Raw genomic sequence first — 26174 nt, 5'->3', positions numbered from 1 at the left:
TGTACAGTAACCATCACCTGGCACGTCTCAGTTCTGCATGTTGTCAACCCCTATATTTTTTAAAGTGTATATGAAATTTGAAAAAAAAACTGTTGCTGTGAGCTTGAAATTTTCATGCAATTTTGTTCATTCATTGTGAACATGTGTAATATATAAATTAAAATTTTTTAAAGTTGAAATTTATATTTGTGTTTGTAAAAGCGATTTAAAGTAGGTGACAGGCGAGGGGGAAAATGCTATGGGAGTGCGAGGAAGATGCGTAACGTGAACTCAGTGAGACATTTTATCTAAAGGTAAAATTGAAGGGTCGTATATCTGCTTCTGTAACAACGATATACTCACGTCGAATATATCTCATATGCCAAATGCATAACGATGAATCCAATATTTTAATAAAAGCGTCTGACACAAATACATTATTGGTTCATTTGATACATATTTGTTTATCATTGATTGAACGCAAAATTCGCATTAAATAAATGCGCTAACTTAGTCATTGTGTGTGTGTGTGTAGAAGATCAGACAAAGAGAAGAGGTTTGCTCTTTTCCCATAAGATACTTGATAAATCGTAATATCCAGAATTGAGTAAAACTTATTTCCATTAAATGATTTCTATAAATGTTGTGGTGTGTGCAGTTGTAAGCAGGTTTCCTTGGTTCCTGAATATTTTGATGTGGAAAATTATCTTTTTGAGTCTTCACTTCCTTCACCTCTGATCTCTATAATATAATAGGTCAAATATTTTCTGAGTAAAACATTCCAGTTTGCACCCACAATAACAATTGTTGGTGGTCCAGATTCAAACTTTTATATCTATTCTACTATGAGTCTTGAAAATGATTTCATAATAGTTTTTTGAACATTGAAAATCATCCATCATTATAATTATTCGTTACTCATGTTCAGATTGTATATCCTATCATCTTCCTTATAAGGTTGTGGTAGTCTTCCTGTGTTTTATGATTTTCAAAAATGTTGCGAGCACTAAACCGTCTTTTACTTTTTATGGGAACTCATTGGTTTTTATTGACGATATATTTGAAAAAGTTGAAAAAAAATATTCAAGATATCTATATCTAAAGACAATGTAGATGAATGATGATACGTTACATGTGTTCTGTGATTCCATGATTTATTCAATTCGCAATCAAGTTAAAATATTTCAACTCCTTTGCATCATTTTTGACAGCCATTATATTAAAAAGATTTTGCAAAATTCGGACAAGCCTTATGATGTTCGAATTATCAAACCGGTCGGTAGCCGGTCGGTTGAGGTGGATGGATGGCTTTACTCACTGAATCGACCGTTGTGTGAACTGGTGGTTCGAACCGCAAGGCCGGGCGTTCGATTTTCACTTCCTTTCGTTCGACCCGTGTTAGGAATCATGCGTTAAAAGGTAAGATCTCGTTAGTCTTTAGCTCGCACAAGTTTCGACTTTTGAGAGTTGTCGTTTGTAGGGCAGCGACAGCTGGTTAACGAAAAAACAGATTTAAAATGATATGTCACCACTCTGTGATCTTGTTGTCGAAAGGTACTTTCAAGTTTTTTTTCTATTTTGGAAGTAGTGATTTCATAAAATGTTTCAAACTAAACGTTTCTTTATTCTTTCAGAGTAACAAAAGATTAGAAGTAGAGAGTTATCCTTAAACGTCCATAACGCTCACCGTCTATAGTTTTGATATTTTTCAAAATAGCTACTAACAGGATTTCTTTCGTCCAATGAACCAATCAGAGTATGAACAGCTGACTTTCTTCGTCACCCATTGGTTCAATTATTTGAAAGAACCAAACCAATGAATATGACTCTGCCTTAACCTAAGATATAACTGAAATTGTAGACAAAATAAAAAAAATACTGTTCGGAAATATTGTTAAATTCTTTAAAAATAACTTATTCAGTTAAAATTATGGAACGAAATTCAGAAATCATAAACTGGTTGAGGAAAATGGGTTACGACGGTGAGATTCCAGAAACTTTGGGAAAGTAAGTTATTTATTCTGCAGCACAGCTTCGACTTTCAATAACTAATTTTCCAGTTTGTCTAATAACTCCACTTCCTTTATATGGGACCAATTATTAGAGAACGCCAAACCGAGACAACAAGTTGCTGATATTCGAAACAATATCCTTATACATAGGCTTAATAGTAAACCTTTGGATAAACAGGTGTGTGCAGTCAAAGTAAAAATAATGAATACCGACATCTTCAGAGAAAACTTCTTGGGATTATCTTTGATTCATTTATTTCAGGGGGACTTTACCTTTCCTGTAAAAGAAATAGATTTGTATTTGAAAAAATCATCTCTAGAAGATAAATCGAAAACAAAGCAGTTCTTATTAGATGAAAAGAAAACGTTGGATCATGATTTGTACCAAAAAATCAAGTTGAAATGTGAGTTTTTCCCAATTCATAAAAAACAGTAACTTGGTGCCTTACTGACTTGTTTCAGGTATCACTATGGAAAAACTGAAGGCAAAAATTAAAGAAAATGAAGAACGGGAGTTTTTGTTACAGAAGAAACTCATGTTGTTGGAAAAGGATGTCCAACAGGCTGAAGATATGCTCAACTTTTTAGGAAATTTAACTCCGGTTGAGTTGGATGTTAAACCAAACACTGTAGAAATAACAGTAAGATGAATGAAGAAATCAATGTATTTTTCAGTATTAATTTCACTCTTGAAATAATAACTGATGATATAGTGCCTCTGTAAAATATCGCCCCTTCTATTCAACCATGATTTTAATTAGTGGGTTCTGTCTTATTTCTATGTTATGTAGCGAAGTCTTGGAGCTTCCACACCACAATATAATACTTTCGTAATGAACTCTGCCAAGCCATCATAAAAAGTCATCAAATTTTGTATTTACAACATTAAAGAGTTGATACAATTTATGAATGAGTTTTTGTAGTTCAGTTATTGCGCCATTGATGTGCAAATGTAGACATTTGTCCACTGTTACACACAAATATTTCATTGAATCTGTTTCTTATATAGAAGAACAAGTGCAATTAGAGATTTTGGAATAAGAATTTTTATGAACTTTGATATCTTCTACAATTAATTGATCCTCATTTGTTGAGAAAAAAGAAATGAATTTAGTCTTATTGACATTAATACTCAGGAGGTTACTACTTAACCTATTGAAAATTGTTTTTGCTTCTGCGTGTTTATATACATTCTCTTATGTTTTACTAACAAAAGAAATCGCCATATCATCAGCAAATGATAAAATTTTCCCTAGGCAGTTTGATATTGCAGCAATGGGTCACTGAGCACATTAATGGTTTTAACTCTTTGAGTCCTTGTGATGTACTGTTTGGAACCTTTGGTGTAGTAATGAATATTACTGGAGTTTTATCCCAACACCAAACCGGTATTTCAACACCTCCATGTGTTTCGATCACCAAGTGATCATCTTCAAAAGGAAAATTAAACTGACAGTTTAATTTTCAATATATCCCATGCTAGGTCTCTGAAACCTGAAGTTAACAAACACTGTAGGAGAATAATGTGATCCACTGTGTTTAAAAGAGTATTTTATAAAATAAATAATAATTTTGCTACATCTTCATCAAAGAAATTTCATATATTTCCAGCAAACCTTGGAAGAGTGTGCCGAAAAGTTAGAGGAACTTCTCCACAAATACCCGATCCCCACAAAGAAGCTATCGAATCATGAAGCCAGCAAGGCGTGTTACTCTTCCCAAAAATCAACAGCATATCCTTCAGTTCTTGAAAAATACCTCACGCTGACTGAAAAAAAAACATCGAAACACCTAATCAGTTCTAGAAAAGTATTTCCCAGTCACAACAAGGAGAACATCGCTTTGAGCAAAGTCACCAAGTGTCTGTTTGCAGAGGAAGAAGAACCTAAGCGCAATAAACCCCAAGAGATCAGATCCAATCCTAGAGAGTCTTTGGGGCTCTTGCCTGATTCCTGTTTCGGTGATTATTCCATGATGGGAGATCTAGTGTCTTCAGAGAATCCATTCTCGCCATCTCTTCAAACTTTGCAAAGAGTCGACTTGAACTCTCCGCTTCTGATGAACCGAACAAGGAATGATTTTAAAGGAAAGGAGCGAGATCTGAAGAAAGAATTCCTGGATAGACTGTATGGAAGCGAGGTTGTTACAGAGAGATTATCGGAGTTGATCCATAAGAATAACAGAAGTATTGTATGGAATACATTTCAGAGTTTGGACGATAATCTGCACTTGGATATCGGCAAGTATCTGGTTTTGGAGAGTTCGAAAAAAGCAAAGTGAGTTTATGTGTTTTATTGTTTTTTATGTAAAACATTTGCAAAAGTGGTACTAGTACTGCTCTTGTTAAAATAAAGAAGGTTACAGTGGCAGTTTCCAAAAATAAGTGATAAAATCAACTTTTTTCGTTGGTGCTATAAAAAATGGTTCATTCATCAGGAAGTGACTGGTGTCACTACTACTAACCGTCAAATCAATATCAAAAACAACTTGGCAATGTTGGACAATAGGACGAAGAAAACATTATTATTCTATCAAGTACTTTCAGTTACGATTTTGGTCATGAAACAACTGTGCTGTAGTATTAGCGCACCCACCATTTTATAATGAAGTTCAATTATCAATCCTCTTTCTGCAGTTGATTGAACCATTTTGAGCAAAATAATCGCCCAAAATAGTAATAGTAAAAATCTGTCTGAAGTCAACCCTATCTCAAGGAAAAAGTACAATGATTTGTGAATCATTTCTTCTCGACTGTTAAGGGATATAATTCTTTTCTAATGATTTTATTGGTCAGAGTCTGCTCCCTGTTGAATACATCAATATTATAATGTTTTTTTCAAATATTCACATTTATTCAGCCACAAAGGGATAGACAGTGATGACATTAGCAAGCTGCAATTCCTCCACGTCCAGACCGAACTGCAAATATTGAAACACAACGCAATTTCCAAACACCTCGCTCAGAATATTGAAAAGAAAAAAGCAAACGTTTTCGTGAGTAGACACATAAAAAATACAAATATAAACTTTTCTTCTTTACCACCTTTTTGCAGGTCTCCATAACCTCGAAGGGCTTTTCAGTGGACAAAACAGAGGATATCAAAAGGTCATTTGAACAACACTTTGAAGACGCAAGTTTAGAAGCCACTCTCTCTGCGATGAAACGTGAAATAGGGAATGCCAAAAATGCAAAAGACAAAATCGACTTGCAACTTGTGTCGAGAAAATTGTCGCAAACGAAGGAAAATATTGTGAGTATCGAACACGTTATAGTTCAAGGAAAATAGTTTTCTCCAAATAAAATTCAACACTCTCAAGAAACAAAAGATTTCACAACAAAAATCTCTCAAAATATATGTTTTATGAATAAAGTTAAGCTAAAGATGACGACACTATATGGAATCTGGTATTTGTCGCCAACGAGTTCATATTTCAAATTTTTACATTTCCAAAGTAATGAAAACATCAAAAAGTCTTGTTTTCAATGAAACTAAACAATTTGTTGATGCTGCTGCCTTGCAGAAAATCATAATAGCTCCTCACTTTTACCTGCTTGGTAGTTATGATTCTCAAAACTTGGAGAAAAATCACATGTTTCGCTAACGACATCACTATCCTCTGGCATAGCAATACCGCCTCAAATTTACTTGATCAAATCATCGTCGACATAAGAAGGGTGAAAGAGAGGTGTGATTCTAATCTTTTATCGTTCAACATCGACAAAACAAATGTGGTCACGTTTAGATGTAACATAGGGGAAGTAAGTACACTTGGAAAATGTAAAAATTGAAAATTTGGAGAAAAACAAATTCATTGATGAAAATCTAAAATTTGATTCCCATGTTGACTACTTATGTAAAAGACTAGCAGCAGGATGTCATGCAGTGAGAGTTGTTGCAAGAGAATTAGACACTACTATTACAATATCAGTTTATTTTGCACAAATTGAGTTCTATTTACGTTATGGAACTTGTTTTTGGAGAAATTGTGCACAATTTCGTTTCAATATGGTATTCTCTTTACAAAAAAGATTCCTCTCATGTGTTCTGAAACTCGTGTTTTAAGATAACGTCCGGTTTGACCAACATAGCATTTGTGACAGCTTCCATAGTTCAATTTGTACTCTATATTGGATTGTATTTGTTGTGGTGTTTTTGTTTCGAGAAAAAATGCTTTCCAACTGTATTTTCATTTGAAAAGGCCACTTTAATTTGTTCGGTACTGAGTAGCATTCCAAGTTTATCAGATAAATTTTCTACAAATGGAATTTTGTGATATTTAGGTTTCACACCTGTATTTTGGGAGGAGAAACTTCTTTCTTTACTTTTCTAATAAAGGCTCTGGGAAAATTATTTTTTACTAGGTAATCCTCAATTAATTGGAGATGTTTGTTATGGAATTCAAAATTAGAAATGGCAATTGCTCTTGATAGATTGTACTTAGTGATATCTTTGCATACAACTGATTCATACCTAGTACAGCTGATTCACGAAATATTTCTTTAGATGGATACGTTTTTGGTTTCTTATACATGGTTTTTGATATTCTCTTCTGTATTTTCTTTAGCTTATCCGTGAACGTTAAACCTGCTGACCGCAGTGATTTGTATAAAATGGAGACCAAATAATCTAGCGTTATTCTGAGTGGAAGACTATTAGAGCAAGATACACCGTTCTCAATGAATTGATAGATAATAGTTGGCAGTTTTGTCATATAATATTGGCAGCAATATGATTCATATGATCTACAAATCGCAATTGCTTGTCAAAGATAACTGCTAGATCCTTCATTGACGTGGCACATGTTAGTGGATTACCATTCAGAGAATATGAGGTGTGAAATTTTCTATTCACATTTTAAAAGCCTATAAAACTGCATTTGCTGATGTGTAGATTGTTTTCAATACATCACCTATCCTAGCTATTTAAATCATAACATTGCCCAATGATTCTATTGTTCTGAAAATTCTAGATCTAGATAGTTTGAATTTTCAAAACATTCTGTAATGCCGTTAACAAAGATGATGAACAGAAGAGGTGTACAATGAGACCCTTGCGGTAGTCCCCAAAAAACAAAACAGTCGTTGCATATTTCTTTTATGACTTACTTGAGCCCCCAAATATTTTTCTAGCAGGAATCAAAAACCTCCCTGGCCACTACCACGTCAAACATTGAATAGCAGTTGAAATTATAGCCAGAATCTGTTTGTTTGAAGGTGGTTGACAGTGTTTCGTGGTGTATTTTATCAGTTCGGACTTCCATTGTCTACCATTGTCTAATATAATATAAATTGATTTGAAATCCCTGAAAGAAATTAAAAAGATCAACCGAAAAATAACAGTTTTATTAGTTTATTCATCTCAGTTTTTTGTTTAATAAAATTGTTATTTTTGGTAAATCTTATTAATTTATTTCAGGGATTTCAAATCAATTTATATTATATTAGACAATGGAAGTCTGAACTCATGGAATACAGCCAGAATCTGCTTCATTCTCAGTTTTAACAAAATATTTTTCAAGGGTTTGAAAATCAGTTCGATTCAAGAATTCATTGATCTTATTGGGGACATCCTGACGTCGATCGATCACACCCGTGATACTGCGATTGCCTGCGTCCGCAAACTCATTCCCTTCATCGGAGACATGGAGTGGTCCACCACGTTGAAAGAAAACGTTTGCTCTGGTGAGATTCGAACTTTCGAAAACTTTCCTCTGGAGTTCAACAGGAGATGCATACACACGTGAGATATAGTCTTCACCGCGATGAAAACAATGATAACAATGTGGTTTTTAGAGAATCGACCTCTCCTATTTACTACCGAGACTTGTGTACCGACAATTTGGCTGCGGATTTGGAAATCGATGATGGTAACCTCTGTATGTTGACGGAGATACTAGAAAGTCCGTTCAGTTTTCCTGAAACGATCGTACTGAACATCTTGAGGGCCAAACTGAAGCTGGACGTATTGAAGTCCACGAAATATCCTTCGAAAAGTGCATCATTCAAAAGATGTGAGTACCTGTGGGAGGTTTTCAGTTGAACTCTATTTATTCAAAGTAATTTCATAAAATGGGGTTAATTTTTAATGGCCTAAAGAAAGGATAAGATAATGGGGATATTAACAATGAATGAAAATGAAAAACAAATGAACAAATAGAGAAATTTGTTGCTACCAAACTGTTGAATAATTTAATTTGTAATATTTATTTGTTCAAGTATTTGCTATCTGAAAGTGACATTAAATTTCTAGATTCTTTTGAAGAGCTGCATCATCAAGAGAGCTACATAAACTTCGCCCTAGATAGATTTAACTCGCTGATTCACTCATCGTCTTCAGAAAAAACTCTCTCTTCTGCAGAGGTTGCCAAGAAAGTAATGGATTTATGGCTCGAGATGCCCTTCAAAGATTTCATCCCGTCTACCAGAATGGTGGAAGAGAAAAACTACGCTTTCTATGAAAATAAGTTTGATAGCTTCTACAACAATTTATGATAAGATTTAATTTATTTGGAAATAATTGTGAAAAAAAATTGGTAGTAGATAATTGATATTTATATTTTTATAATAAATACAACTTGTTGATACATTAGTGACTTACTGCACTTTTTAAAATCCTTAGCGAAACACCAATCTTCCCAAATCATCTGTCTTAACAACGAAGACCAGTTGTGGCTTCTCTGACAGTGGTTGATCCTAAGTGAGTTTTGACCTTGATCAAAAAACTAATCCACGGCCCAAACTGAGACACTTGGCTGATGTCCTTAAGAATTGGGATACCGCAAGAGTGTGTCATAGAACCTCTCCTTTATATTTTGTATTTTAATGATATTCTACTATTCATCGACTGTGATTTCATCAACCTTCTTGCCAATGATACTTTGAAAAAGCTTTCAAAAAAATCAATATAAATTAGAGCGTCAAAAACCGAATGCCTCTCGAGGATGTTTTTTAATAAATATCTACATTCTACATAATTATCTCGGAAATAACAAGTTTTATAATTGTATGTACTCTACATACATATTTACTCAAGGAACCAACTACAGAAACTATTGTTTTTTATTCCTGTATTGTACTCCAGAACTGTATTTTTAATACTATATGCTATGTTCCCAATTGGTTCAGATTTTCAACGCTCTACTGTAATTTTGTTGGGCGTCAATAAGTATCGCCAAATTAATAACTTGCGTCCAAAACCGTAGCTATGAAAGTTGCCAATAAATTCAAGTATAACTTGATATTGGAAATATAATTTTAACTATAAGTAGTGAGAAAGTTGAAGGTTTCCAACTGGATAACTTTCTGTCAGCTGAGTATCGTTTTAGATATATTCATCAGAAAATAACGAAAAAGTTATCCTTTTTTGATAATATTTCAAAATCAATTGAATCTCAAATAACTGTATATAAGACAATTATTCAAAAGCATTTTGATTATTTCTAATCGATATTATTTGTTTTCATAGCATAGAATAGAAAAGAAATATAAATAAATTTATTCATCTATTAAAGCAGAACAAAATATGTTACAACTCGTGGTAATACATAGATGTACCTAATTTATTAGACTAGTCATACATTCAGATCCAAATGAGAAATAGATATCAAAGACATAAACTTACATTTAACAACACATTTGAAATATGTATATATTGAAATTTATGTTAGTTTAAAATGAAAATGTGAAAATTTTTCAACTTTGCAGAAACTCTCCACACAATAAAATGTGCTTCTTTTAAAAAAATTTATATCAACGAGATTTGAAACACATTGTGTCTTCAAAATTCATTTCATCACCCAGTTTATTTTTAGGTAACTCCTGTAATTGTTTTTTTTTTACATTTAAAGTAGTTAGAAATATATACAACGGCGGCAGACAATATAGATGATTCAACAAATATTTGCTTGGCTCTTTTAATGCATTTGACTTTTTTTTTGACTGATATATATTTGGTCAATATGACTTGATGATCCTAGGATATCAAGCCATGTGACATATTCGACCGTACCAGACCATAGTAAATCAACATTAATACATATGTCTCTAGATACCGTGCCCTTCAGTTGCCTCAGGACAACGCAATTTTTACTCAGTTCATTATTTAATATTTTGATACGACTTTCCCACCTCATTTTTTGATCAAAAATGACACCTAAGAATTTAGTTGTGACCTATTCTATACATTTGTCATTGATTTTTATTAAAGAGCAAAAATTATGAAAAGTATTTCTCAGAATAAAAGAGATGAGTTTTATTTTTTCTATATTGATACATAGACCATTACTAGTACACCATTCATAAAATGTTTGTGCGACATTGTTGGCAGTTTGTACTGTTTTGTCCAGATTTCCATCAGATATTATCTTTGTTTTGTTATCTGCATACATATTTTTGCTTGTGTGCATGATAAATAAATGTCATTGACAAAGAGTGAACAGTATTGAACCTAGTATTGATCCTTGAGGTACCCCAACATTAACTTTTTTTTTCTTCGGATTTAGCATTTTCCAACATGACTGTGATCTTTATAATATGATATTATCCAATTTAGTGGTGTTCCTCTAACTCCAATGTGATAAAGCTTTTCAAAAGGGAAACGGTGGTCTACTGGATCAAATGCTTTACTTGAATCAAAGAAGAGGTGACTGAAGCATTCTTCGAGTTCTTATGGTCATAAACATGCATACATAACTATACAATGGCAGAAGTTGTTGATTTATTTTATCGAAAGCCATGTTGGAAAGGTACAGATTGTTAAATCTAAGAAGATACTAGAGAATTATTTCTTTCACAGTCTTCTAACGAACGAACATCTCGTGGGCGGGACCATAACAGAACTCTGAAAGTACATTTGAATGTCATATCAATGATTTTGGCAAGTTGATTTTGTAAGCAGATGTTTGTATAGTATTTATATGATCCTTTATGTTTATACATGGTAATTGATTTAGAGGTCTTCAAGTTGTGAATGAACTACAAAATCAAGGTGGAAGAATAATTTTAATAATGAATCGCTACAAATCGATCAACTTCATGTTGGACTCTTTACAATGGCTACCAGTTTCCAAACGACAGTACTATCGAACTACGGTTTAAATATACAAAATACTATCTCAACTGGCTCCAACATGTTTACAAGAATATGAATTAACTACTCAGTAATTTAAAAATAGAACTTCACTTAGCAATTTTAAACCTACTTTCTTATGTCACAATAAATTGTTTGTTTTTGTATGAATTTTCAAAATTGTTATTACATGTGATTGTGTAATTATACCTACTTTCTAACTATTTCATTAATTCTTAGTAGTTGACTATTGTAAATTATGAACATTTATGTATAGTAGGACATCTAACTCAATAAAAATCTAAATCTACCTATTCTGTATGGTAAAATCTTTGGGGGTAATCAAGTAAAATGATTATTTATTTTGGATTGCTGGAACCTATTTCATAAATTGATTTGGAACCACAACAAAAGAGAGTATAGAAAATAACCAGAAGTTTCATGATATTAAATTAGTTTTATTTCAGTTTATAGATATGAAAAATTGCTATCATAAAATCATTATTTATATTTTTGATAATAAATACAATGAGTTGATACATCAGTGTCTCTTACTGCGCTTTTTGGACTTCTTAGCGCCCTTCACGAAACACCAATCCACCCCAATCGTCTGTCCCAACAACAAGGATCCGTTAAGGGCTTCTCTGGCCGTGGCTGCTTCTTCATAAGTTCCAAACTCGATCAGAGCGTACCCTTTCAAAAAGCCTGTTCTGCGATCCAAATTAATGCTGATATTTTTTATAACGCCATACTCCTGGAACTTGTCATTGAGGTCGTCCTCGGTAGCTTCTTCGTGTACAGATGTTACGAACAAGATCCAACCTTCCACCGATTTTTGGGGCCCGAGTTCATCGACGTTGTCTCCCGCTTCGATTGACTCGTAGCCCCGGATTTTTTCGTGCTCTCTGCCTTCTCCCGGTCCAAATCCTCGTCCCTTTCGACGGATTACCTTGTCTTTTAGCCTGAGGACACTCTGCTCTCCATCGTCTTCTACGTCTATGTCGACGGCATCATTGATGTCCAATACGTCAGCCATTTTTTAAGCGACTTATTGAAAAATGAATGATTTCGGACCGATAAAGAAGTAACACTATTAACAGTTATATTTACTCTTCACCGTTTATCAAAATAGAAGCGAAAATAACCTTAAACTTCACTTCTGCAAATTCTACAGTTTTGACTTTGACAGTTGTTTAAAGTAAGTTCTCAAAACATTAAGTTGCTTTCTGGTCAAATTTTTGCGTTTTCTAATATGGTTTTAGCTACCATATCTAAAAATCTGCTTTGTGACATTAAGACAGAATGTATTGTCTTGGTTTACTCAAGTGACGGTGGTCAAATAAAATTATTTTACCCGTCAATATACAGCTGATACAGAACTATCCGAAAAATTAGTCATCTGTAAGGAGACGACGTATTTTCATAACTGCTTATGAACTTGCCTGCCTCTAGACGTTTTTCAGAGTTCTTAACCGGTTGGGTTGGTGTATTTTGTTCCACTCATTCAATCGATCGTCAGGTGAAACAGTGATTCGAGCTGAGAGGCCAGACAATCGATTTTCACTACATGTCGTCCAACCCATGCTAGAAATCACACGTTGAAATGTATGACCTCGTCAATCCTTAAGCTCGCACAACTTTCTGCTTTTGAGGTATATTGTTCGTAGTGGGCGACAAATGGTTAACAGAAAACATATTGTAACAGAACTTTTAATAGTATAGAGTAACCCTGGACCACGAAGAGAGTGACATCTAGGTTCTACGACTGAACTTTGAACACAAGGAAACATTTTCATCACCATGAAAAATAGTAGTCACGTGAATTCAATTATTAGTTGTTACATTCGTAAAAGTTTTTTGGGTAACAGTTTCCAATAATTTCAGAAAACTATTGGTTTCTTGCCAAAGTTTCGAATTTAATGAAATTCTTCTTCAACTTCGCTGTGATTGAATGCAGTAGACCTGTTTAACCGAATAATTTCACACACCTCTCAAAATTTAGATTTTTTAACTGAGTTTTTTTAGTTTATATTATCATTTTCCTTTTCTGGAAATAATCTCAACAAATATCTCTCATACAGCAAGCTCAATTGATCGGAATGAGTGTATTCCCATAATTTCAAAAAAAATTGTTGTTAAGGTAATGTTCTCATATATGATAAAATTAAATATTATAGGGCAATGTGTTGAAATGGTTTTAATCGTTCCTAGAAAATGAGCTACAAGTAACTAAAATAGTTGAAGCAGTATCAAATTGCAATGGTTGTACGTTTTCAGTAGTAACAAATAGAAAACATGAGTTCTTACAAATTGAAACTTGCGACATATATCTTAACACCATGAAGCTGTGGCACCGTTCTATACGGTAGTATAGAAGTAAACATCTATACGGTGGCTGTGGCTAAAAGTTTCAGCTATACTGTGACTTAACCACAAAACACCCTGTAGTTAGGTGTTCTGTGACTTAACTGTCTGTTAGAAAGAGAGAATGTGGATGGGACCGTCCCAGGCTCACTTTATTGTGGCCACGTTAGGCTCTAAAGTATCAAATTTGTTACCCACTGGCCGGATAGTCTTGGTAGCTGAGGCCAATACCAGAAGAGAAGAACAAGAAGAAAGAAACGAAATAAACATAACCACAAATTCACAAAAAAATATCATTATAAATAAATAGTAGGTGATTTAATGAAATGACGGAACCAAATTTTGAAGACAAGATGAGTGTAAACGAAGAATCCATGAACGTAGACGAAGATGAAAACAGTGACTCTTCGAGCTCTAGTAGCGACAATGAAGAAAGTCAGGTCAGTATAGTTGAAAATTGGTCAAACAGTGATATGTTTTACTGAAACTTCATCTTATTTTTGAACAGCTTCTTATCAGAGCCGAAGACTTGGAAAAACAGATCTCAGCCAATGAAAACCTATACGCTGTTCATGAAGAATTGGTAGACATCTACCGGAAAACTGAAGATCTCAATTCCATGAGAGAGGCCTATGAGAGATTTCGAAAAGTTTTTCCACTGACACCCAAATTATGGCTAGACTGGTTGAGAATTGAAGTCAACCTTGCTAACACATCTGGAGAGAAAGATAAACTTTTTACACTCTTTGAACAAGCCGTAGAAGATTATCTTTGTGAGTATCTTGTGTACAGTTGGTAAACATTTTTTTTTCCAAATTGGCAAGATACATGATATTTTTGCGATAACAAAAATAAATTTGATAAAAATACTGATATACAAACAGTAGCAGAAAAATGTACCTACTTCTTTCAATTTCTTCTGGTATACTAGCAAGTCCAATATCACTTTCCTTGTTTGTCATTTACAACTTATTTTTCAAATTACCAATTAACAAGTGATTTAACTTGTTAGGTGAAATAATATGATGAAAATTTTGTATTCAAAGAGACCTATTTGGAATATGGGGATTGAAGTTCAGAGGTAATTTGTTTGCTCAACGTATGAATTGTCATTACTTCTGGTTGGATATTTGTTCATATGTTTCTAGAAGACAATAAATCTGTCAAAATAACTAGAAGCTTCAACAGATAATATTTTGAAAATAAAAATTACTGAAAAATAATACACTATTTCCTCAACACCGAGCCAAGCATTGATCTTATAGAAGTGAATTTATTACACTTCAGAATCATAAGCATTTCTCTGATTTGTAATTTCTATAGAGTCGAGCTTTTTAAATGAAGATATACAGGAATTTACATTCCTATATAAAATGAACAACGGTACCCAAAACACTATCTTGAAGGTCACCTGAATCAATGTTTCGTTTTCTCAATAGAACATTTATTAATTATGTCAATAATCAACATGAATTGTTTCAGCTGTTGAACTGTGGGTAGAATTTGCCCAATTCTCCATTGGTGCCTGTGACGTGGCTAAAACCCGTTCCGTATTGGAACAAGGACTCACCTCAGCAGGGCTCCATGCAAGTGAAGGTTCTCTTCTCTGGGATACCTTACGTGAGCTAGAAAATGCTCGTGTTTCTCTTTTCCCGGATAATTCAGAAGAATGGAAAAACCAGCTGTGCAAACTGGCCGACGTATTCAAACGACAGCTCTCGGTTCCTCTTCTAAATACAGAAAATACTTACCAAGAGTGGCAGGAGTGGTCAAAAACCTTACCGGAAGGGCTCGTGGACCCGAAGCCTGTAGAATGGGCCTACAAGAAAAGCAAGCAACTTTTAGAGATCTACAAAGATTTTGAAGAAAGGTTACTGACTGCTGAGAGTACAGAGCTTTTGAATGTTTATAAGGAGTATATAAAAGTTGTCAAAGATCCGTCTACAGTGCTGTGTCTATACGAAAGGGCAGTAGCTGCGCTTTGTCTGACACCCCAGCTGTGGGAGGAATACTGCATGTATGCTTTTAAATTGGTCGAGGTAGCAGATAAAGTAAGCAAAAGGGCCGTGAGAAATTGTCCATGGAGTGAAGAACTATGGATTTTGAGGTTGAGGATATTGGAGGCATGTAAAAAAGACAAGGAAATAGTTCTGAAATGTTTTGAGGAAGGTAAATTTTCCAGATTTGTCTCTTCATGAGTGTTTATCAAATCAGCTGTCACATGAAAATCTATGTAATCAAATTGATATTTACTATTTTTTTGGCTTTCTACTTCTGTGGGAATCTCCCAAAGAAAGGGAGGAAGCAACATTGGTTACAAATACAAGTACATAGGAAGTTTTAATTCTCATTTTCAAAAAACACTTTTCTCTATTCAGTATTCCAAACAATCGTGATGAAATTGAATCAGATATCATTCACAGGAATGTTACACAAAATAGTAAATCAAAGAGGTAAAATTTTGCTTACATGGAACACTGTCACCCTCACTGGTTGACATCCGATGTTTCGGCATAAGACACTTGCTTTATCACCTCTTCAGTACCTTTCTGTGGAAGAGTCCCACTTTTTATGTGAAGATAGAGAAGTAGAAAGCCAAAACCCTTTCTTTCCCAAAAATTGATCTCTCCAATATAATATATCACATTCATCACATTGAAAAATTAAACAAAATATATTATTTAATAAAAAAATCTCAATATTCACATTAAATTAACAAAAATTTTTCTAATTAACAATTAATAAATACAATTATATATATGTGGAGATCAATTCGTGAGGTGTAGTTTTTGAAATTACTATGGATCTTCATCAAGTAATTGCCGAATCAATCAGGAAAAAAAACTCAATGATTGATGTCAAAGGTAGTAAAGAGTTTCACTTCTTTTTAGGTTTAGCAAACGTATCAACAAATTTAGATTTATGGCTGACATACATCGAATATACTTACAGAAACGGGAACGATAACTCTAAGTTAGACAGACTTTTTGCTCAAGCTCAAGAGCAAGTGCCTCTGGAAATTGATACAACTAACAAGCTGGGTAGGTTGCATGCCAAGCTAGTGGCAAAAAGAGGTGACCTGTCAGCAGCCCGAAAAAAGTGGGGAGAGATACTGGGACAACAACAAAATAAAGGTAAAATAAAGGTACATTTTTTCGATTAGATTTTTTCAATGGTCTTTACTATTTTTTAAGATAAGGCAAGTGTTTGGTTGGAGTATGCAAACTTCGAAAGACAGTACGGGGATGCTAGTCACTTGAGGACTCTCTTCAAAAAAGCACTGTTGGCTTGTAAAGATTGGCCACAATACATCGCTGAAGAATGGCTGATGTTTGAAAGAGAATTGGGAACTCTGGAAGATGTCATGAATTGCTGGCAGAAATGCCGAACTATTCCAAAGGCACTAGTACCTCTAGAACCTCAAGCTCTAGAACCTCAGGAAATCGTGGAGCAGCCAGAGCAAAGACGATACCAGCCAGACAAAAATAAGAAACGTAAACAGTTCGGTCCTAAAAATGATGTAGAGAGTAAAAGGCCGAAATTTGTTCATATACCAGAGGACAAGGTTGCCGCTCGTCCTTCAGCTACCAATGCCGTAGATAAGAATCCCAAAACGACAGTCTTTGTCAGCAATTTGCATCCAGCTGTTGATGAGAATCGTCTGAGAGAACTTTTCCCAAATGCCGTTCAAATAGAGGTAATTTTTATTGTTTTTCTTTCAAATTGATGTACTAAAATCTCCCAATAGGTGAAAAAATACTAATTTTGGAGGTGACAATAAGCAGCCAATATTTGCCAGGTAAAGTGATAATACACCTGAAGCTTTTCTTGTCTTAGAATTTAATATCATTACTATTTCTAATTATACTAATTATAAATACATCAACCCATTACTTGATGAAAATTAAAAACACCATCCATGATAATAATTATTGTAACAAATATTCTTGACGCCGGCCCTGACAGGCCCTTCTCCATTTCATCTGGAGACTACCTGCCTGAGGCAAGGAAGGTTGACAGGCAGTATGAAGGACACTTAGTTAAACATGTTAAACATAACTTTTGTACTCATTTTTTACATGTTTTCAATGTTCCGATCTCACATCAAATATTTTATCAAGATTACTGTCTCTATACTCACTTGCATATTTATGTATTAAAGTCTACTAAAAAAAGTACTTTATATTATACAATTTTCATAATAAATTTAATTTAAGGTGTGTTTTGCTACACTGTATCTTCATCAGTTGGACGGTCTTGTATATGACTGTAGGCAATTAGAAAACTTGATTAGGTGAATGATTAATTCTGTTAAAACAGATTGATTTTGAAGAAACAATTACAATACTATGTTTCATCTAAGGAAACAAGCCATTTATAAATAGGTTAATTATTGACATTTCATGAAAACAATTCAACCAATGGTGAGTGAATAACTTCTTGCTGGTCGTATGAAAAAATCAATAGAAAATTAATCATCAGTGTACTGATGAGAGGTAATACTTCGAAACCGGGCTGTAGGTGATCTACTCGAAATATGTATTTTCTGGTATGTATGTATCACTCCTCGATGCAGACTTCAAACAACGAAGGAATATTATATTTTCATTCTATTTGCTCCTTTCATATCCAAACATATACAGGGCTGTCTGACAATGTTTCAAACCTGATATTATTTTTGATATGTCAATCTTTGGTCTTTCTGATCCTTCATTTTCATTTTATTAGGTAGTACAGGACAAAAAAGGAAAATCCCGCTGCTTCGGTTACGTACAGTTTTCGAAGGAGGAAGAGGTCATGGTGGCCTTGGCCAGAGACAGGGTTCCTATCGACGGTCGACCACTATTCATTTCCGAAATAAACCCCGGCAAAGCAGAGAGAAAACCCGCATTCAAGTACGCGAATGCCCTAGAGGAACACAAACTTTTCGTCAAGGGACTGCCACTCGATAAGACTATTCAGGATGTAAGTAAATAAAAACTGAAAAGAACCGCAATTTTTGACATTTATGATAATATTTTGCTTCAGGTTAAGGAAATCTTCAAACCCTACTCTCCTGTAGACGTCAGACTCGTCTCGAAGCGGAACGGTGTGTCAAAAGGCATCGCTTTCGTAGAGTTCAAGACCTCGGACGAAGCGCAGACGGCTCTAAAAGCCTTGGACAAATCTACGGTCGGCGATAATACCATCGAAGTGGCAATTAGCGCACCACCGCCAAAAGGTACCCCGCAACAAAAGCCAGTAGACGAACCTATTCGGCATTCGAGAAGCAGGCTACAGATACCGATGGTGCCCAGGTCTGTGCAAGTGAAGAAAGCTGAAGGCGGAGTTAACGGAAGCGGTTCGGAGGGCAAGAAGAGCAACGCAGATTTCAGAAATATGTTGCTCAAGAAATGACTTCTGTTATTTTGTTAACTACTTTTAACAGTTTGGTGATGTATCAGTGGCGCCCCCTTGGCTTGGCCAGGATTGTTTTATCATTTCATGTATTGGTTTCTTCATTTCTCCATGACCTTGGAAAAAGGGGGGTTTTTTGTTTTCAGGTGAGCCAAAATAAATACTCCTGAAGGAGAAAGAGAAGCACCAGGAAAGTTGAGAATGTTTTAATAAATATTACAGGGAAAGCTTTACATTGTTTTTTTTGAATAACGTGAAATGCAACAATGGCAGACATATTGTTCAAGCATCAATAAAACCGAATCATCGGTTTGAAGCATAAGTAAAGAATCTTAATGTAAAACGAAGCAGTAAATAAAAGGTATTTGAATAAAACAATATTACAAAAACGCGACACGTGCTTAGCTATGCAATAGCTTCTTCAAGCGAGTCTTGTGCAAAAGTCCGATGCAGCCACGAGACGTTTAGTACTAATATACCACAGACTAATCATCTGTTATCAAATAAAATCCAGCGATCTCTAGAGTGAAGAATCTGTCAATAACGATAAAATATCAGGGTAGCGGCACTACCTTCCTTTCGGAAAAGAATGTCTTCAAATGAAGCTGCAGTTGAGGAGTTATTCAGAAAGATTTTATCAATAATATCGAAGTTTTTTGATTGGTGATTTCAATTTCAGTAATTATAGAGCAGTGGATCAATTCCAAAGAGTCATCAGTGTTTATATTGATGGATTCATGTGAAATATTTAGTCTCATGCATATACCAACACCACTCCTCCCATCCCTATTAATTTTAAAAAACTTCAGACCTTCAATGTGGGTCAAATTGTGTGGAATTTCATTGGTTAGCCAGGTTTCACAGACTCGTAAAATCATATTGCTTGTGCTGAATGAATTCCTATGGATTTGGATTAGGAGTTTCAACCTCTGGAAACCAGGATGGAACTATTTAAAAAAAACGTTTCCTTTATTGTCCAAGGTCATTGAGAAGTTGAAGATGTGTATTGCTTTATCAGAAATATGTCTTTTTATCTGTTTTAATTTAGCTAAATGTTATAAACTAATCTCTCATTGAAATGAATAAGAACAAGTTTTTGAAAATCATAGATAATCATCACTGTTTTCAGGGGCTTGAAAGGATTATTTTTGAATATCTGGATTCTGCTATTTTAGGTACCGATCTGTCTTACTTTACATATTACAGATTAGAAAACGAATTGAAAATTGTCTGCAAAAACGTGGAAAAGCTAAAGAAAAAATACGAATGGAGTCTTTTACTGCAACTTATTTGTCTTTCAGATATCTGTGTCCAAATCAAGTGTTTTATAAGCACCATATTGAAAATAAATAATTTTTCAATAAAAAGTAAATGCAAAATGTTACAAAACATGTTTTTATAACTTTTATTCAATTAAAAACTATAAGATAAAGAGGTTACATTATTTAATTTTCCAGGTTCAGATCCTTTCTTGTACCCAAATTGTACAAAATAAGTAATATACAAGAAAAATATTTGAAAATAATATATATAATATATCAGGGTAATAATTGAAAATTACACAAAAAAAAGAGTAAAGTAAAAATTTATTCAACTATCTTTTGAAATCCGTTTTTTGTTAAAAAAATTGAATGGAATATTCTTGAATATAGATTCTAAAAAACGACTATAAATAGCTCGAATTTAGAGTAAAATCGAATGAATGAATGAATTTATTTGCCATCAAGTAATCGTAAAAACTTTGTATGTAGACTATCCATCCTATATACAAAGATGAAACTGTTGTCACAAACTTTATAAAATGTACACACACTTCATTATAGGTGACAAGTTAATCAGCTGTAGCCCCCATACGAACGACAACTCTCAGAAGTTGAGAAACTTGTGCGAGCTAAGGACTAACAAGGTCTTACCTTTTAACGTGTGATTCCTAACACGGGACAGTGGAAAGGAGTTTTAGTTCCCTATTACTCCATAGATAGGCATCTATAAATTAGTTCAAATTTTCACTTTTTTCTATCAACTAACGTTTGTCTCTGTTTAACATCTGTATCTGTAGAGTAGGGAGGGTGAGTGTAAGCCCACGCACTTAGGCCACATGTGACCCATTGTACATCCTCCCGAGGAGTTGTCCTCCTAGGTCGTCGTCCATCCTGTCCTTTCCAGGAAGGTGGACAGGTCGCTGGGAGACATCTCCTTTATATCGGCAGGTGTAGGCCAAGACTCGCCGAACACACACTCTCTTATTGACGATAACTCCGGGCACTCGCACAGGATATGCCTGACAGTCTCATCTTCCTGTTCACACATCCTGCATAGAGGTGTGTCCACTAGCCCCATATTATGTAGGTGTTTCCTTAGCTGACAGTGGCCAGTCAGAAATCCTACTGTAAGGCGTAGATTTTTCCTGGTCATCGCCAGATATTTCTTCGGCGCCAGCTTCCCAGGGTCGCCCAAGGTGATCCTGGCAAGATTACATCCTTTGATTTCATCCCATCTCTTTAAAGATTGAGCATGGGTGTAACATTTGACTAGTTCCGCAATTGTCGATGTCATCAGGCCGTGGGTGCCACTTGGTCCTAAAATTCTTAGTCCAGCCGCTTCCTTGGCTAAAGAGTCGGCAATGCGATTACCTTTACTCCTTTCGTGCCCTTTAACCCACCTCAGGATAATGTTATTATCTACCGAGGCTTTGGCTAAATCTTGGTGGCACTCTAGTGCTAGTCCTGAAGTAACACGGTGTCTGTTCAAGGCTAATAGTGCTTGTCTGCTATCAGTGCAGATTGTAATGTTTTTGCCAGAAATTCTTTTCTTGGTTATTTCTTTTGTGGCGATTGAGATACCAGCCAGTTCTGTTTGGACCACGCTGGTATTTCTTCCCATTCCCCATTTAATCCTTAGGCTTAGTGATCTGGAGTACACTCCACATCCTGAACCTTCTTTGGTTTTTGAGCCATCTGTATAAATCCGTATTGCATTTGTAGCATCTGACTCTGTGTTCTGCTTAATTTGTATTTTGTAGGGTTTATTAAACACAAACCTGGGTTCAATTGCATCACTTGTTGCCTGCAGCAGAGGTTGCGCAGTAAGCGCTTCCCGCCATAGGCCCAGCCTCAATCGACCCATTCCTACTTCTAGGTTTACACCAGCCGTGTGCAATCGTATCATGGCCATTAACGCAACCTCCTTAACGTACAGATCCAGAGGGGTCAGACCCGTGATTAATTCCATTGCCGCGGTTGGTGTTGTTCTCATGGCTCCTGTGATGTTTAAACAAGCCAGTCGCTGTATTTGATATAATTTTTGGATGGCCGTTGCTTGTAGAACTTTCGGTCCCCATGCAATGGCTCCATACGTTAACATAGGTCTTATTATTGCAGTGTAGATCCAGGCGACTACACGGGGTGAAAGACCCCATGCGCGTCCCACTGTCCTCCGACATTGCTCATAAGCCACGTATGCTCTTTTTGCTCTGCTCTGTAGATGAGAGTTCCATGTTAGCTTCTTGTCGAGGATAATACCAAGGTATTTCACCTCTTCAGAGAAGTTCAGTTGGCTTTTGAAGATTTCGGGAGGTTTTAAGCCCGTTAAACTTCTTTTCCTGGTGAAAAGGACCATCTCAGTCTTCTTGGGATTGATCGACAGTGAGTGTTCCTTACACCATGTTTCTATCAATTTGAGCCCATCCTGCGCTCTATCGCACAGTGTGTTTACAAATTTGCCGGTCTGCAAGATAACTATGTCATCTGCGTATGCAATTGTGTAGAATCCATTTTTGTTAAGGTGATTAATTAGGGTATCCAGAACTATGTTCCAGAGAAGGGGTGATAAGACCCCTCCCTGTGGACATCCCCTCATGACCAGTCCTTTAACTGTGATGTCTTCTACATTAATACTTATTGCTCTGCTAGAGAGCATCTGGAGTATCCATTCTCCTACTACCAGGGGTACATTCCTGGAGTGTAGTTGCTGGGTAATTGTTGGAAAGGTTGTTTTATCAAACGCTCCCTCAATATCTATGAATATACCTAGGGTGGATTCTTTGTTGTCCAATGATCTCTCGATTCTGCCAACCACATGGTGAAGGGCAGAATCAGTAGACCTTCCCGGGGTATATGCATGCTGATTTGGATGAAGTGGGTTGTTAACAAGTACTTCATCTCTTATGTACCGCTCACATAGCCTCTCCATGGTTTTTAAGAAAAACGATGTGAGACTAATTGGTCGGAATGCTTTTGGTAGGGTGTAGTCCATCCTACCTGGTTTGGGTATAAATACTACTCTTACTTCTCTCCACTTACTGGGAATATACCTCAGAGCTAGAGAGGCTCTGAATATTCCAACCAGGTGTGGCATAAGAGTGTCCAGTCCCCACTGAAGTAGGGCTGGTCTTATACCGTCAGGCCCTGGTGACTTGAAGGGGGAAAAGCCCGATATAGCCCATCTTATTTTGTCCTCATCAATTACTGTACTAGCATATTGCCAGTCATATTGTGAGGGTGTTATTGGTACATCCGTCCAGTTCGCCGTTCCAGGAAAGACAGAACCTGGGAAGTGAGTTTCCATAAGAATCTCAGCACTCTCCTGGAGGTTGGCGGCTTTGTCGCCATTTTTCCTCGTCAGGATGCCGATAGTCTTTTGGTGGTCATTTGAGAGTGCCTTCTGTAGCCTAGAAGCTAGTGGAAAGTCTTCGACTGCCTCACAATAGGCTCTCCAGGCTTCTCTTTGTTTTCGTCTGCAGACTTTTTTGAACTCTCTGAGGTTGGCTTGATATATAACCCAGTCCTCTTCGAGTCTTGTACGTTTTGCCTTGTTAAAGGTCGTTCTCGCTGTCTTCCTGAGGTGTTCCAATTCAGGGCACCACCATGTGTTGGTTGTGCCATGCGTTTGAACCATCCTCATTGGACAGGATTCCTTATAGGCAGTGTCTATTTTGTTGTGGATAGATACTGTGTACCTTTCCAGTTCTTCATTGTTGCCAGGAGTCAGGACCTCTGTTTCCCGCAGAGCTCCTCTTAAGAGTCGATTGTAGAGAGCTACATCCGTCCTCTTCGGGTCACGGGATTTCACAGTAGTCCTGAGATCCTGGCTTACCGTATAGGTCAGCCAGCGGTGGTCTGACATAGAGATATGGTCCGAGACTTGCCAGTCTTGGATTTTGTTTGATATTTTGGCTGTCGTGAGCGTGATATCTATTAACGTTTGGCTACGGGCATTAATAAATGTTGGCTCCGTGCCTCTGTTCAAGATTGTTAGATCTTTCTGTATTATATATTCGTATAGTGACTTACCTCGGGCGTTGATATCCTTGCTGCCCCAGCTCACGTGGTGAGAGTTTGAGTCGCAACCCAATATGAGCTCCACTCTCTGGTTGAGGCAGTGGTCCACTAGTACTTCCATTTCTCTGGTCGGTGGTAGGGTGGCTGCATCTGAAGGGAGGTACACCGATGCGATTATCAACGCCATATATTTGCCTTTCCCAACTGGACATTCAACTTTGACCGCAGTGAGATCTGAGGTGCTGAATTGTGCCATCGGAAACGCTCTGTATTTCCTAGGAACGTAGACAGCCGTCCTAGGTTGCTGGTTGCTTGGTAAGCTGAAAATTTGACCAGTTAAACTACTGAAACCAGTAATTTTGGTCTTAATTATCCAGGGCTCCTGGATCAAAGCTATTGCCTCCTCCAATACATCAAGGTGGCGACATAGTGTTGCCGTTGCCGCCTTTTTGTGTTGGAGGTTGCATTGTATTATTTTTACTTTTTTTCCAACGTCCTTGCCCATGAGACAGTTGTTGGATACAAAGTTACCTTTAGAGGTCCATCTGCTCCCCTGCTAAGGGGGAGGTGGCCTCGCTGTTTTTGGGTGCCTCCTCCGTCAGGTCATCGAATGTCATCTGTTCAGATGCTTCGACTTCCTTTTCGGGACCCATGGTGGCCTTGGGGTCAATATCCACTTTAGGTGGTTCAACTTCCAAGGACCTAGGGTCTTCAGAGGTACCCTCTGTTTCTTTTATTGTTGCCCTAATAGTCAGTGAGGTAAACGCGTAGCTTAACCTCATTGACTTCTTCTTCAGGACAGCCATATCATCTTCTCCGATCCCGAAGACGAAGAGGTGTCCTTGTGGGTTCATCTTAACCTCATGATGGAAGGTGCACCATCTTGCTACCTTCAGGTCAGGATTCTGCGCCTTTAGCCGACCCAGCACCCTCTCCTTTTCACCGGATGTCGTCTTGTGGACGTCCTCCGGGATCCAGAGTGAGGCTTTGGTAAGCTTCGGGAGCTTATCCACACTGACGACTGCAAGTGATGCTTCCTCCCATGGCTTAATATTCATTGTGGCTTTCTTCAGCCACTCTAGCGTCACGTCGTCATCGCAGACCACTCTGATGATTTCACCGGAGTATGTCCACGACTTGAACGTGGGCGGTTTGCTGTTGTTGCTGGAGGCGGAGAAGATGATCTTGTCCAGCTCCTCCAACAGTTGTTTTTTGATGAGACTCTCTCGTTCTGCGGTAACCTTACCGTACGGGTTAGTCTCATCTATGATGGCTACCTTGAGGTGTCTCAAGGCGGCCTCCACGAAGGTTTTGGAAGGTGCAGCGACATTTCTGTCGCTGCGCAGCTTCTTCAACCTTCTTGGGGTTCCCTCCGTGGAGGTACTCGCGTGAGGGCGCTTTCCTGCGGTGGCAGCCGGTTCCTTGCCTTTTTCCAAGGCGGAGCTCTTGGCGCCCTCCGCAAGAGGTGCCCTTGTTGTTGAGGATGGAGTGGGAGAGGTGGAGGGTGCACTCATAGTTGCTGCCACTTCTGCCTCTTTCGCTCTCTTCCTCCTCTTGGCCTCGGCGCCGCTGATACGCTTACGCCTTGGCCTTTGCGTTGCATCGCGAGGTGGTCTGCTATGTCCAGCCTCTTTCTGAGCGGTAGCTTGGGGTGAGCATTTCTGTTCATCCCCAGCCCCCGCCCTAAATTGAGGTGAGCATTGCTGTCCAGCCTCGGGATTGTTTGGTTTTTTGTACTTACGTTTTGTTTCCATGTATGTTCCCACGAGTAGCAAGGGAAGGGTTGGTCACCTCTAGCAGAGCCCCGCATTACCAGAGGAAGGCTAGTTACAATGAGGTTTCGCCCGGTTCCTCAAGGGGATCGTTCGTAACCGCATATAACCCTGCGGCCATTCAGCTGTCGACACGATTCCTTACATCTTAGCTTGGGTAGGCTGGTCCGCGGTGGCATGTTTTGCAGGGCTTTTGGGGGGTTTTAGTTCCCCTCACCCTACTTATTTCTGCCACTGACCAGGAGTCCGTCAACCCCGTCCGTTAGGCCCCATTGGCTTCCCGGATAGGACCTCCAGTCCCCT

The 26174-nt window shown here is 37.0% G+C and overlaps 3 protein-coding genes across 3 annotated transcripts; 2 read left to right on the top strand and 1 right to left on the bottom strand.

Annotated features, from left to right (window-relative positions):
* Positions 1-1676: 1676 nt before the first annotated feature.
* Positions 1677-8578, top strand: LOC111517630 (uncharacterized). The gene is made up of 10 exons (XM_023173837.2): positions 1677-1986; positions 2040-2169; positions 2254-2395; positions 2454-2632; positions 3603-4267; positions 4850-4985; positions 5045-5242; positions 7512-7732; positions 7786-8003; positions 8243-8578. The coding sequence occupies exons 1-10, from the start codon at positions 1910-1912 to the stop codon at positions 8482-8484; spliced, it is 2208 nt and encodes a 735-aa protein (XP_023029605.2). The 5' UTR covers positions 1677-1909; the 3' UTR covers positions 8485-8578.
* Positions 8579-10973: 2395 nt separating this feature from the next.
* tsu (40S ribosomal protein S12 homolog tsunagi) lies at positions 10974-12251 on the bottom strand. The gene has a single exon (XM_023173836.2). It carries the CDS (start codon positions 12093-12095, stop codon positions 11601-11603), a length of 495 nt encoding a protein of 164 aa, XP_023029604.1. The 5' UTR covers positions 12096-12251; the 3' UTR covers positions 10974-11600.
* A 1427-nt stretch (positions 12252-13678) lies between these two features.
* Rnp4F (RNA-binding protein 4F) lies at positions 13679-20252 on the top strand. Its single transcript, XM_023173835.2, has 7 exons — positions 13679-13863; positions 13932-14196; positions 14906-15592; positions 16315-16557; positions 16618-17120; positions 18152-18388; positions 18452-20252. Exons 1-7 carry the CDS (start codon positions 13750-13752, stop codon positions 18818-18820), a joined length of 2418 nt encoding a protein of 805 aa, XP_023029603.2. The 5' UTR covers positions 13679-13749; the 3' UTR covers positions 18821-20252.
* The last annotated feature ends 5922 nt before the right edge of the window (positions 20253-26174 follow it).

The sequence above is a fragment of the Leptinotarsa decemlineata genome, unplaced genomic scaffold, assembly GCF_025532065.1.
Source record: "Leptinotarsa decemlineata unplaced genomic scaffold, Ldec_3_MD MMD2_tig00026307_RagTag_RagTag, whole genome shotgun sequence".
In the NCBI taxonomy this organism is placed as follows: Eukaryota; Metazoa; Arthropoda; class Insecta; order Coleoptera; family Chrysomelidae; genus Leptinotarsa; species Leptinotarsa decemlineata.
Note: the sequence above shows the minus strand (reverse complement) of the source record. Positions and strands in the feature narration are given on the sequence as shown.

Bases quoted from the DNA above. Each gene is read 5' to 3' on its own strand.
- LOC111517630 (XM_023173837.2), top strand. From the start codon at position 1,910: ATGGAACGAAATTCAGAAATCATAAACTGGTTGAGGAAAATGGGTTAC. The intron at 1,987-2,039 runs GTAAGTTATTTA...CTAATTTTCCAG, and splicing joins ATTCCAGAAACTTTGGGAAA to TTTGTCTAATAACTCCACTT. The intron at 4,268-4,849 runs GTGAGTTTATGT...ACATTTATTCAG, and splicing joins GAGAGTTCGAAAAAAGCAAA to CCACAAAGGGATAGACAGTG.
- Rnp4F (XM_023173835.2), top strand. From the start codon at position 13,750: ATGACGGAACCAAATTTTGAAGACAAGATGAGTGTAAACGAAGAATCC. The intron at 13,864-13,931 runs GTCAGTATAGTT...ATTTTTGAACAG, and splicing joins GCGACAATGAAGAAAGTCAG to CTTCTTATCAGAGCCGAAGA. The intron at 15,593-16,314 runs GTAAATTTTCCA...ACTTCTTTTTAG, and splicing joins TCTGAAATGTTTTGAGGAAG to GTTTAGCAAACGTATCAACA.
- tsu (XM_023173836.2), bottom strand. From the start codon at position 12,095: ATGGCTGACGTATTGGACATCAATGATGCCGTCGACATAGACGTAGAA.